The following is a 14,329-nucleotide window of genomic DNA, read 5'->3' on the forward strand; positions in this document are numbered from 1 at the left end:
TTACATTTAAAATCATTAGTATGGTTTTGGGGCACCTGAGTAGCTCAGTCGGTTAAGTGTCTGACTTTGGCTCAGGTCATGATCTCACGGTTCATGGGTTCAAGCCCCATGTTGGGCTCTGTGCTGACAGATCAGAGCCTGGAGCCTGCTTTGGATTCTGTCTCCCTCTCTCTCTCTGCCTCTTCCCCACTTGCTCTCTCTCTCTCTCTCAAAAATAAATAAACATTTAAAAAATAAAATAAAACCATTAGTATAGTTTTAAAAATTACTAAAATTCCCCAATAGCCCAGTGGTTTGAAGATTATCCCTCTGACAATTCTAATTTTTCAAAATGATGCCAGGAAGCTAAAGGAAAATACAGTGTCATTGGGGTTTTAGATCAATGTGTATTATAAAATGCATGCACCCGAAATGTACTTATTCTTACTTTGTATACCTTCATCAGATCTTTTGATAGGATTTTGCTTTTTACCTCACTGAACATTAGAAGATGGCTGGAATGTACAACGCAGAGAAGTGATGAGTGACCGTGATGAAAATTTCTAAGACAAATATTTCTAAATAACCTTAACTAAACTCAGGAATTCTAGCTGTTCTTGCTCAGTGCAGAACAAAGATGTGTAGGCTTTTATTATAGTTCCTGAATGAATCACTGCCTAACACAAAAATTGATGTTTTAATAATTCAAGTTATGAATAAAAGTTTAAATTATATTCTGTACGTTCAGTATAAATATGCATTAAAATAAACACCCAAAATGGTTAAAATTAGTCCTTTTTGACACTTTAAAAATAGGGCATTAATTATTTGGAAGGGTAGGAGTGAAATTGGGCATGGGTAGTAGTCATTTCTCATTCCCCATTGATATTGGTCAACATTAGATTGGAAAAATAAATAAAGTCTGTTGACCTAAGAGACTGTCCTGTCTTGTTGATGAGCCCCAGACAGTAGATTGGAACAGTGGGAGACAATGGCAATCAATTGTGCATTTGAAGTTGGAGAAGATCACAGAAATGATTCTTTGCTGGAATCAGTAGCACAAAATTAAGGGTAGCCATGAACAAACCTGCAAATGAAGTTAATGTAACAAAATGAAGTTAATGTAAGGAGAGGGATAAAGTGTCTGAAATACGATTATCTGGAGTTACTTAGGGAATTTTGTGCCAGGAGACCAGAGTTATAATAAATGTAGAATCCTGAAGTAGAAGTGTAAATTCAGGGGACTGGGGCTTCAAGTGAAAGTTTTTATTCTTAAACCATACACCTGTAACAATGGCTCTTTATCTTCTTATGCATTATATCATGCACGTCACTTTCACTAGTCCTACCAAGTGAAAGAGGATGCCTTTCCTATGGAAATGGAAATTAGTAGCTAGTTTGTAAGCAGACAGAAATCTTTACTTCTTCTGGGTATAGAGTTTCACTGCAGAGTTGTGAATTATTAATGTGTCAAGAAGCTCGTTCTTCCTGCTTCCCTTCCTCCATCCCCCTGCCCCTCTCTCCCTCATTCTCTCTCTATTTCAAATCACCACTCTCCCCACTTCACTTTTCCTCTCTCCCTTTTTCCTTGTCTTTTCTTCCTTTCCTTTATCTCATTTCATTTTATTTTATTTTTGTTCTTTCTTATCAACTTCCAGATTCAATAGATCATGAAATGTCGTTGGCTCATGATAGGGATGTCTGTGAAAACTGTTTCTAATATTAGAGCCTTGCAGTGGTGTACCGCAGACAGCATTTTTAAGATTGTGCTCTAATTGATGGTGCCTCCAGCATTACCCAATAATTTAGGAATTATACACCATAACATAGCTCCCACTTGGCAAACTCTACTATCTCGCGTCATTAGACATGTCCTGAACATAGTAGGAAACTAAATAGTATAGTTGCAGTTGGTTCAGTGAAAGACTCATGTACATTCAATGTAGCTTCGAAAATTATAATATTTTTTTTTATTTATTTTTTATTTTTTTTAACGTTTATTTATTTTTGAGACAGAGAGAGACAGAGCATGAACAGGGGAGGAGCAGAGAGAGAGGGAGACACAGAATCTGAAACAGGCTCCAGGCTCTGAGCTGTCAGCACAGAGCCCGACGCGGGGCTTGAACTCACGGACCGTGAGATCATGACCTGAGCCAAAGTCGGACGCTTAACCGACCAAGCCACCCAGGCGCCCCGAAAAATTATAATATTTAAAAAATATGAGTGGGCTTTATTTCTTAAAAAGGACCTTCATAAAGAGGACCTTAAAGAGGATCTTGTGCTTAGTATGTACTATGGCCAGCTACTTTTGAAATTGAATTTTATTGAGATATAACTTACCTACAATTCATCCCATTTAACTTTACAGTTGGATGGATTTGATCGATGTATATCAAATCAAATATTAAACATATAGAACATTTCTATCATCTTCAAAGTTTTCTCTTGCTGTCTTATAACCTCTACCACAAACCCCCAGCCAATGTCAACAACTAGCCTGATTTCTGTCCTTCTCCTTTGGTCTTTTTTACAATATAATATAAATGGCATTATACAAAAGATAGCTTCTAGTGACTGGGTTATTTCACACAGTATAATGCTTTGGAAATCCATGCACACTGTTACATGTTTCAGTACTTAATTCATTTTTTTAAATTGCTCAACAGTATGCTAGTACTTCATGATTGTACCAGAAAATGTTTGCTGTGCACCAGTTAATGGGCATGTTGCTTATTTCTAGTTTTTGACTATTACGAATAAAGATACTATAAACATTTATGTTTATGTTGTAATTTCTCTTGTACAAATACCTAGAAAGCATTGCTGTATAATGCAGTGTGCTCATGTTTAACTTTATAAAAAACCACCAAACTGTATCCCAAAGTGACTATACCATTTTACATTCCTCTTCAACTCTTTTACTATTTTTTCAGTTATCATTCTTTATTTGACGATGGTAATCCGTTTGTGTTCTCCTACTGAGGAATCAGAACTGGTCATTTTAGATACACAAAGACAAATACCTGAGGTCCTCATGTTAGAATATTTGAAATTGCATCTGTGCTGGAAAAATAGGAAGGCATGATCATCATCTGTGGCTCACCAGATATATATCCATAGGGTAGTCAACCATGTCTGCTGAGAGAAATGTTCTTGTCATAAAGCCCTTTTATATTTGGCGTAGTCCTCTCAAAAAGTGCCTTCTTCTGCAGAGCAAACAGCCTTCACCTCAGCTTCCTAGCTGCTTTCTTTACACTCTGTCACATTTGCTTGCTACCCTCCCTTTGGACATACAGCAAATTCAAACTTGGTTGTCAATTTAAATTTACCCTTATTTAATCTTAAAAAATAAGTAATTGCAACTAAATAGTGAAAACTGTAGCCTAGTTATACATAGGTATATCCAGCATCTAAAATTGAATTGTTGGACGTGCTCTGGTGACTAAAATTTTGTGTGTGTGTATTCTTTTGTGGGGGGGAGATGTTAGACAGAGAAACGATAAACTACTTTCTTTAAATAATGCCTTTAAAAAAATACGGTTCCTATTGTGTGCCAACTTTACTCAAATAAAAAAATTAAATGTTAAATGTCAAATAAAATTTCTACCCAAAAAAATTAAACACTATGGTTCCTTTGCACAGGCTTTGGTTTTCTCTTCCTGCCTGGACTACCTGGATGTCTGACTTCGAAAGCAGAGATTAAGCTTTTGCTTGACTGCAAACTTTATTCTTGTACAGTTTAAAATCATTTTAATCTTCAAGTTTGAAAATATAAATTAAATTAAGGCACTAATCTATGTTTCTGTTCTCGCAGTCAAAAAAAATCCAAGCCCAGCTGAAGGAGCTTCGTTATGGGAAGAAGGATTTATTATTTAAGGTGAGAATCTTTCTCCCTTCCCCCTCCACCAACCCAATAACTGAACTATAATATTATTTAGCTTACATTTAATTTCTGGATTTTTATGAGAATTATAGCTGTATTTGACTGCATTGAAGATGTTTTCATTTTCTTGCCTTCTTAATTAACGGAGATAAATGCAAATATGATTTCCTGGGTACATTCTTAATCAAAGGTAGGCGTCATTCCAAAGTATTTAAAGTCTCTTTGTAACCTTCGATTACTTTAATTCAATATTGAGGAATACTGTATTTCAGAATATTTACATTAAGGAGAGCATAGATTGAGTGAATATCCAGAGATGAGATCCACTGGTTATCTACATTCTTGACTTCCAGAGGCCCCTGCATAAATCTCTTTTTTACTAAGAGTCTTCCTATTTAATCATTGTTGATTGATTTTCATCATTGATACTTTTTTTTTTTCACAAGACTATCAAGTCACCATCTGTGTATAGATAGACATCTACCACAAACTATGGACTAGTGTCCCCCCAAAGATATCCACTTGCCAATTCCTGGAAGCTGTGAATATTATACTTTATGAGAAGGGAAACTTTACAGAGGTGATTAAGTTAAGGATCTTCAGATAGGAAGGTTATTCCAAAATATCCAGGCAAGACCTAAATAGAATCATGCAAGTCCTTATCTCAGTGAAATAAGAAAGCCTAAACAAGAAGGTTGTGCGATCACAGAAGCTGGAGGAGGAAAGGCAATGTGAAAGATTTCCTTCCTATAGCCTCCAGAAAGAACCAGCCCTACCAATACCTTGATCTTAGTCCCATAAAATTTATTTCAGACTTCTGACTTTCAGAACTGTCTGTGAATAAGTTTGTGCTTTTTTAAGCCACTGAATTCAGGGTAGTTTGTTATAGCAGCAAGGTGAAACTTAAACAGATACTTTCTTTTATCTCCCTTGAGCAGGGGGAGACAAGAGGCAAGTGTTGTGCTTGTGGTACATGTGCATTTCCAAACGCAGTAGAGTGATGGAATATTAGGCTGTTAGGAGTAGGAGTAATAATTTGCTTGATAAATAAAAAGTACGAATTACATTTTGTATAATATTTTTAAAAATATTTTCATTACAATGATCAGCCCGATCTATATGTGCTAGGTTTAAATTAAAGGGAGATAGTTTCTCATTTTTTTTTTTTTAATTTTTTTTTTCAACTTTTTTTTTTTTTTGGGGGGGGACAGAGAGAGACAGAGCATGAACGGGGGAGGGGCAGAGAGAGAGGGAGACACAGAATCGGAAACAGGCTCCAGGCTCTGAGCCATCAGCCCAGAGCCTGACGCGGGGCTCGAACTCATGGACCGCAAGATCGTGACCTGGCTGAAGTCGGACGCTTAACCGACTGCGCCACCCAGGCGCCCCAGTTTCTCATTTTATTTAATGATTGAAAAAACCTACAATTTTTCCAGTGAAAACAATTAGAAATGACACATTTCCCTTCTTCAGCCCCTTTACTTTTGGTTCGGAGTCAGGGGAAGGTAGTCCTATTATGTCAGCCAGTATTTATTAAAAACTCATTCCATGTGAGGCATGAATCTGGACATATCTTGCCATTGACTCTTACATGAATATGCTACTTTCCTTTTTTTTTTTTTTTACCTCATTTACAAGATATTTCCCTGCACACCAAGAAAAATCTGAATTAATTCTTATTAATGTTTATAGATCCCTGCCTCACAATACTCTGTTCATTTTATGTGATAAGTAGATAAAAGTATAAAACCCAAGGCACTTGTGTTTCATATTGAGACTCGAGCTCAGGGCATTTTAACTCTTAATTTCAGGTTGGCCTTAGCTTTTTGTAAGGTCATCAACAATAAATAAATTGTCAACAACAATAAATAATTGAAATTGGGAAAAAATAAATAAAACGTATGTGCATGTCTGTGTGTGTGTGTGTGTGTGTGTGTGTGTGTGTGTGTTTTCATTTGCAGAGAAATTTCTATTTCTCTGTGAATTAGTTTAACTTAATAATATCAGGACTGTAATAAAACAAATCCGAGCTCCCTGGAGCTGATAAGTTTTAGGTAGGAGGCTGAGAAATTTATGTAAAGATAGATCATGTAAGCTTTTCAAACTTTTTGAATTTAATTTCCCAAATTGAAGAAAATTTGGGAAAAGAGATTGAAGAGATCCAATAATTTTCAGTGATTTATTTCTTCATAATATGCCAGTTGTTGAATATACATTAGTAATTTATCAAATTTCAGAAAGTACTGATATCAGGATTTGTTGAAAATCTTTATGACTTGAAAATGAAACATTATTTGTAAGCCTTTGTCACTTTGAAAGAAGCGCTTGTGTATCAAATCAGGTGAATTGTGTATGACCATGAAGTTGCCTAAGTTAGAATGCCTTTAGCGTATACACTCTCTAAGGTGCTGTTTATCAGCAAGAGTTTTGTTAAATAAGATAATGAGAGGTCTATAAACATGACACTTTTTAACTTATTCAGTAACTAAACAATGTCAACAGGCCGACTTTTTTTTTTTTTTTTTGGTTTTTCCTACCGTTCCATATCTCGGTCCTCAACTTACTGACTTATTCTAAGTTTTGATCCCTCATTATATATGATAGTAGTTAAAGATTTATATGCTCCTTTGTCCAATTTTGTACAAAGTCAGAGAAGAAAAAGGAAGGGGCAAGCGCTTGTCCTTCAGTGTCATAACTTTTATAAGGGAGGAGAATTTTTTAAGATGTTTCTCCAAACATGGTCATGCAACCATGCAAAACAAGTGAGACCTTAGTGTTTTCAGCTTCCGTTGTGAAATAGTATTCATTCATTCATCTTAATGGCATTCACTCATCTGATTTGCCTATTACTATATCAACAGTGTACATTTTAGGTCTTATATAAGCATGTACTGAATGAATAAATGAATTCATACATACATATAGGCACGTGTATATACATATGTGCATACATAAATAGAGGCGTCATGGCAGTACATTGTAGAAATTCATGTATGTAGTCCCAAAGGGCATGTGACTACATGCACCTTTGAAAATGAACCCACAGAATATCTTTGGTAATATTTTGCTGAACTCAGAGATGAGTAATAGAGGATTCTATTTCAAGTAGTTTCCCTGAAAATCTGTTCAATTTTGAATAGATTTGATCGTTTTTATTAAAGACAGTCTTTGAAGAGCAATGAGTACTGCTGAAACACTTCAATTATGTTTTAAAAATAACGGCATGTGCTGACAATTGTCAGACATGTTGATAAATTCAGTGTTCTTATTAATGTTTGAGAACTGGCTTTTGATTAGGAAGGCTGCCAGAGGTAGTAAACATTCTCTACTAAAGGAAGAAGTGAGGCCCTGCTGACTGTTAGTTACCCTGACTTGAGTTACTTTTTATCCTCTCTGATTCCACTTGGAGATGATATTCTGTGGAATATCTACTTTCCATTTTGCTGCTCTATTTTACTTTTATATATACAATTGTTTAGTTTCAGAAGTATTATTTTCTCACTTAAAACCCATCACTCAAAACACACAATAGTTTGAAATATTTTATATTTCTGTTTAGTTCCTTTTATATTAGGCATAATCTGCCTTATGATTATATTAGTTAATATAGAGTTTATGTTATCTATTCTTTTTCATATAATTTTAAAACATAAAACATCCTTTATTTCTTTGTAAAATCTAAATGCATAATATTTCATATGTATTCCAATAGTGACTTAACTTTAACCTTAGAAATATTTGTGCATCTGTGTATTCATATATGTGTGTGTTGTGATTTAAACTTAAACTATGATAAAAATTATGTTGTTATTTTTAACTTGAGGTATATATTGAACATATATATAACTATAAAATAATTCACCAAAATTATTGAACAACTTTAATATTATTGACACCTAGTACACTGTTTTTGAGTTTATAACTTTTTTTTTTTACTTTTTTGAGGAATAATTGATGAATGTAATCATATATATTTAAAGTGTACAACATGATTATTTGATATTCATGAACCTTGTGGAAAGATTACCAAGATCAAGATTATTAACACATTCATCACCTCTGATAATTATTTGTGTGTGTGTATATGTGTGTGTGTGTGTGTGTATGTGTGTGTGTGGTGAGAATGATTTAGATCTACTGTCAGTAACTTTAAGTTACACACCATGCTGTACATTTGATCCTCAAAACTTATTTTTCTTTTCTTTTCTTTTCTTTCTTTCTTTCTTTCTTTCTTTCTTTCTTTCTTTCTTTCTTTCTTTCTTTTTACTTATTTTTCTTTTAAATGCAAATTTCTAAGCTTTGATATCCTTCACCCCATTTCCCTTGTCTCCTTGCCCCTGGCAACCACCATTCTATCCTGTTTCTATAAAATTGGCTTGTTTTGTTTTCGTTTTATTTTGTTTTGTTTTGTTCCATATATTCCATATGTAAGTGATACCATCAATATTTGTCTTTCTCTTAGCTTATGTGGTTGGCTTATTTCACTTAGCCTAGTACCATCCAGGTCCATCTATGTTGTCACAAATGTCAAGGTTTCTTCCTTTTTTTATGGCTGAATACTGTTCAATTGAGTATACCACATTTTCCTTATCCATTTATCCACTGAAGGACATTTAAATTAATTATATGGCTTGGCTATTGTGAATTATTCTACAATGAACATGGCTATGCAGGTACTCTTCATGACACTGATTTCATTTTTTTCAGATGTATACACAGAAGTAGGATTACTGCATCATATGGTAGTTTCCTTTGTGTATACATATATTATGTATTGTGTATAAATATATAATATGTTTCCTTTATAAAAATTATATATATGTTTCCTTTTTGTATATATATATGTATATATTTCCTTTGTAAAAATTATATATATATATATATATGTATGTTCCTTTGTGTGTATATATTTAAAAATTATACATATATATAATTTTTCTGCACAACATAGTGATTTGACAGTTCTATATATTACTCAGTGCTCACCATATAAAGCTGTTCATCTTTTCATCTCCAAGGCTTATTTATTTTATAACTAGAACTTTCTTTTTAATTTTTTAAGGAACCAAGATACTGTTTTCCATAATAGCTATACTAATTTACATTCCCATCAACAATGATAAGGATTCCCTTTTCTCCACATCCTTCCCAACATCTTATCTCTTGTCTCTTTGAAAATAACAATACTAACAGGTCTTAGGTGATATTTCATTATGGTTTTGATTTGCATTTTCCTAATGATTGGTGATGTTGAGCACCTTTTCATATATCTGTCGGTCATTTGGATATTAAGCCCTTAACATATATGTGGGGTTTGCAAATATTTTCTTCCGTTTTGTAGGTTCCTTTTTCAATTTATTGATTGTTTCCTTTTAGTATAGCAGTTCTTTAGTTTGATGTATTCCTGCTGGTTTATTTTGGCTGTTGCTGTCTTTTTTTTTTTTTTTTTTTGTCTTCCTATCCAAAAAATCATTGCTAAGACCAACGTCAAGAATCATTTTCCCAGTGTTTTATGGTAGGGATTATGTGGTTGCAGGTCTTAAATTTAAGTCTTTAGTTCATGTCAAGGTAATTTTTATGACTGATAAAAAGATAGGGGACCGGTTTTATTCTTTTGCATGTGCCTGTCTAGTTTTCCCAGCATCACTTATTGAAGAGACTGTTGTCCCCTCATTGTGTGTGTGTGTAAAGCTATGTGTTGGGACCTAGGGAGAGGTGTTCAGAGCAGCAGGAGCACAGTCTTGGCACTGACAGGCCAGAACCGTGACCTGAGACCCAGGGGTGGGCCCTGGTCTCAGAGCTCAGAGGTGGTCCTCAACAAAGATCAGAGCCAGGACGTGGGAACTTGGAAGTCACGTTCCAAGCAGTGGCAGCTCTGGTCACATTTACGGCAAAGCACTGGGGCATCCCAATCCCAGAAAGTGAGGTTTGGGGACCCTGAGGGCATGTCTCACTGCAACAACAGCTCCAGCCATGGGGAGGAGATGTAACAGCAGGGACTCTGGAAGGCTCTATAGGAACTCTGGAAGGTTCTGTCATCTGGGATCAACACTAGAGAAGACTATGGGATCCTTGGTAGCAAAGGCTACAAACTTCCACAGTGGTGAGGCTTGCTGGGGCCTCTCCTGTTCTCCCTTTTCCTGTGGGGTGAAATCCCTCTGTGGGGATTCCTCCTGGCACTTAGCTGCTCTGGACTGGGGGTGATGGGGTGACATAGGTAAATCCTTCCTATGGTTTTCTGTGTGGCCATCCTCAGTTTTTGAGTTTCACAGAGTTTTGGCTGCTTCTTCACTGTAGCTCACAGCTTTCCTCTAAGCTATTTGCATCTGTTCGTAGTTGTTTATTTGTTGTTATTGTTGTTTTGTTCAGGAGACAATTGTTGGGACCTCCTAGCCCCCCATCTTGCTGAGGTCACCTCTCTTAAGAAAATTACAACAGTTGACTCTACCATCAGTACAGTAAGAAAAAAAGAAACGTTGTGTTTAATTAAAACTTCTTTAGTTCTGAGTATTCTTATTAAAGAAACAAGAATACATAGGTAAGTAAATATATTAGTCTGCTCAGGCTGACATAAAAAAATATCATACACTGGGTGGCTTAAACAACAGAAATTTATTTTCTCAGAGTCTGGAGGCTGGAAAGTCTGAGATCAAGGTCTGGCAATGTTTGGTTTCTGGTGAGAGTGCTTTTCTTGGTTGGCAGACAGCCAGCTTTTCACTGTGTCCTCACAGGGAGAGTGACCAAACTCTCTGGTGTCTCTCCTTATAAGGACATTAATCCCACCCAGACCAGGTCCACACCCTCATGACCTTTTTTAACCTTAATTACCCCTTCAAGTAGTTAGGACTTTAACATAGGAATTTTAGCACTGGGGGGCGGGGGGCACAATTCAGTCCACTGTTGTAGTTAAGTAAATAATACCCACAATAAAGCAGCAACAAACTTTGGTGTTTGAGAGGTTATAAAAGGAAAATTGCTATTTTAATTTACCATAAAATGATTACTGGGAGCTTGGACATTTATTTTAAAATGTAAGCCATTTAATTTCATTTCCTCACTTTTATTTTGGTAATTTCAAAACAATTTCCGTAATGCTCCCAGTTACCAAAAATTGAATTTATCAACTTCCCTAGTGAAGTAGGAAATGACAGACAATTTGAGTTTTGTTCTCAGATTCTCAAAAGGAAACATTGCTGAGTTTAACTGGAAGTTAGATCTGATCTCACTTTCATGTCCTATAAGCTGACGAATAGCTATAGTCTGGGTAGAAAGCTTCTTGCACATACATTTTGGTCATGACAGGTTTCCTTAACTGACTTTCTCCGTGTGGAGACTGACCTGTTTTTGCCTTTGCTGAAGGTTTTGTTCCACCTGTCGTTTTGCTAACATTTGGCCTTTTTAAATGATAAGTATAATATCAGTCCTTATTTAATATTGTGCTTATAGTATGTGTATATTTATATAAAATAAAGCATGGCATTTTATTGATAAATATGTCCAAAATATGTTTTTAAAAGAATTTTACTGCCTCTAAGTGTGTCATTTTGTATCTATAAAACAGAAAATCTTGAGTAATAATAACAACTGGCATATACTAAACACTATGCACTTGTAAGAGATTTTGCTATGTGTTTTTCTTTTTTTTTAATTTCTTGAGAGAGAGAGAGAGAGAGATGCACATGTGTATGCAAGAGAAGGAAGGGCAAAGGGAGAGATAGGCAGAGAATCTTAAGCAGGCTCAGCACTCAGCATGGAGCCTGACTCAGGGTTCAATCTCATAACTGTAAGATCATGACCTGAGCCAAAATCATGAGTTGGCCACTCAACCAACTGAGCCACCCTGGCTCCCCGTTATGTGTTTTATATGCATTATCTCATTTACTCCTCAAAACAATTTAGGTTTATATGATGTATTGAGGTATTGGATATGTGTGTGTATGTGAATATGCATATACATTCATGTACACACACACACACACACACATATACATACATACCATAAGGTGTGTGTGTGTGTGTGTGTGTGTGTGTGTGTGTGTGTGTGCATCTGCATATAAAGTGAGGCCTAAAAAGTTAATGGTCTTCAGTATAGTGTATAACTGAGGAAGGAGTCCCATCTATCATATATGTTCATATTCAGGGTCTATGTCAGTCTTCTTCCCCTGCCTTTTATTGTTATTGTTTTTCTTTCTCTCACTTCCTATGGTCTCCCAGTGGGTAGCTCTTCATTTGGTTGTGTGTCTACTTTCTTCACTATATAAAATCCTGTTTGTTTTCCTACTGCTTACTAGTTGTAGCACATATTGAATATTCCGTCATGCTTTGTCCTCTGATATTTATGAACTCTTTGTCAATGTCCTGACCTTAGGTTTCAGATGGACACAATTTGGTCCCAATATCCATCCTTTTCTCCATATTCTAATATTCTGAGACATTCAATTTGTATGCATTCTATTTTTTTTATTAAAAGAATTACATTAAATTAGATTTCCACTGAGTTATACTGGTTTTGTGATTGTTTCTGTTATTTATTGAATAAAAACAATTTAATAATATCGTGTGTCCTTCAGTGTTTGAAATAAAGTGGCAAAATGATCAAATTACTGCCCTCAAAAGGACTATGTATATATATATGTATATACATATATATATGTAAAAGGGATTATATATATATATAAGAAGATAAATAATATATATGTATTTATATATGATTTATCTTCTTTTATTTGAGTATAGTTTTCATACAATATTGCATTAGTTTCAGGTGTACAACATAGTGATTCAACTTGTCTATATGTTACGCTGTCTTAACCACAAGTGTAGCTACCATCTGTCACTATACAAAGCTATTATAATACCATTGACTATATTTCCTACGCTGTGCCTTTTATTCCCATGAGTTATTCATTCAATAACTGGAAGCTTGTATCTCCCACGCCACTTCACCCATTTTTCCCACCCCCCACACCACTGCTCCCTGACAATTATCAGTTTGTTCTCTGTGTTTGTAGGTCTGATTCTGCTTTTTAGTTGTTTGTTTATTTGTCTTTTTGGATTCCATATTTGAGTGAAAGTATATAGCATTTGTCTTTCTTGGTCTGACTTATTTTACCTAGCATAATATCCTCCAGGTCTATCCACGTTGTTGCAAATGGCACGATTCCATCATTTTTATGGCTGTGTGATACTCCATTGGGTGTATATGTGTGTATATATATGCCACATGTTTCTTGTCCATTTGTATACCTATGGACACTTACGTTGCTTCCATATCTTGGCTATTATAACTTTTAAAGATCACAAGTGTTGGTAATAAAAATTGCTAGAGATTTCAGCTGTTCACTTAGATTTTTACAAACTTAATTTCACTTTATGATTTTTCACTATGGAAAGAAACAAGATAGCCTTTTCATTTAATTCCACAAAAATAGGAAACAGGATGAAAATCACTGTGCCTTATATATATTTAATGTTTGATACATTATCACATCCTCATGACAACCCCTGTCAAACAGAGAAGTTGGGGGATCCATCTAACAATGAGGGAGTTGAGACTTTCAGAGGTTTGACAATAAAGGCCACCAAAATATTTATTTAAAAAGCAAATTTGTTAACAGATTGAAACCATCATAGTAGATTCATTCATTCATGCATTCATTTATTTAAAATTGAACTGACTTGTTTTAGAGTATCATATCAAGTATATTTGACTTGACAGAGATTTATAGTTATTACATTGATAATTATTTCATAGTATATATTTATATCATTGTATCAACATTCTGATATTTATTGCAGCAGATTTGGTGACAGACCAGATGTATCCATTCCTCTGAAACTCAGATATCAACATGGCATGTGTTCTCATTGGTATTTTCTCTAGAAATAAGATGTGCCCAACTTGATATCCCCACTGTTGTCTGCTCCTAAAAGCAGGGACATTGCCACATGAATTTCCATGTATGAATGCCGGATTATTTTCTGAAGATTTGAGTCTTCTCTAAGAGAATTTGTGAAGCAACTGCCCCATAATTTTTAAACCCCTGTGTAATTTAAGGTAATTTCTGTGCATCTGCCTCTCATTATCTTACATTTATCACGTTTATGTGTTAAACCATTTTTTAATGAGCAAAAACATTTTTGGTGCCAGTCATTTGTTACAAGTGTCAAATTATCTCCAGCTAAATGAGCTTTGGCCCTAAAATGTAGGCACCATGCATAAGGGGTGAGAAGGGTTACTGGTTTTACTTTCTTACTTGATTTGACAAACTTTAAGGTTTTCAAAACACGTTCATTTGTGGCTTAAAATAATTTTACAAGTCAGTCGGGGCAGGTAATAATATCACCTTATCCTGAATAGAGAAACAAAGCCTAGGGATGTTAAAAGACTTGTCCGAAATCACAAAACTAGGAAGTGACAGTTTTATTCTAATCTCAGTCTTTGACTCGTCTATATTACATTGTTCC

General features: G+C 35.0%; 1 protein-coding gene across 4 annotated transcripts in view; it reads left to right on the top strand.

Moving 5' to 3' along the window:
* Positions 1–14,329, top strand: part of LUZP2 (leucine zipper protein 2) — a 502,146-nt gene that overhangs the window by 362,679 nt on the left and 125,138 nt on the right. For all 4 annotated transcript variants that reach the window (XM_058688487.1, XM_058688484.1, XM_058688483.1 and 1 more), the window contains exon 7: positions 3,794–3,856. In XM_058688487.1, the coding sequence (XP_058544470.1) occupies positions 3,794–3,856 (63 nt within the window). The remainder of the gene's footprint in view (positions 1–3,793; positions 3,857–14,329) is intronic.

Source organism: Neofelis nebulosa, chromosome 10 (genome assembly GCF_028018385.1).
Source record: "Neofelis nebulosa isolate mNeoNeb1 chromosome 10, mNeoNeb1.pri, whole genome shotgun sequence".
Classification (NCBI taxonomy): Eukaryota; Metazoa; Chordata; class Mammalia; order Carnivora; family Felidae; genus Neofelis; species Neofelis nebulosa.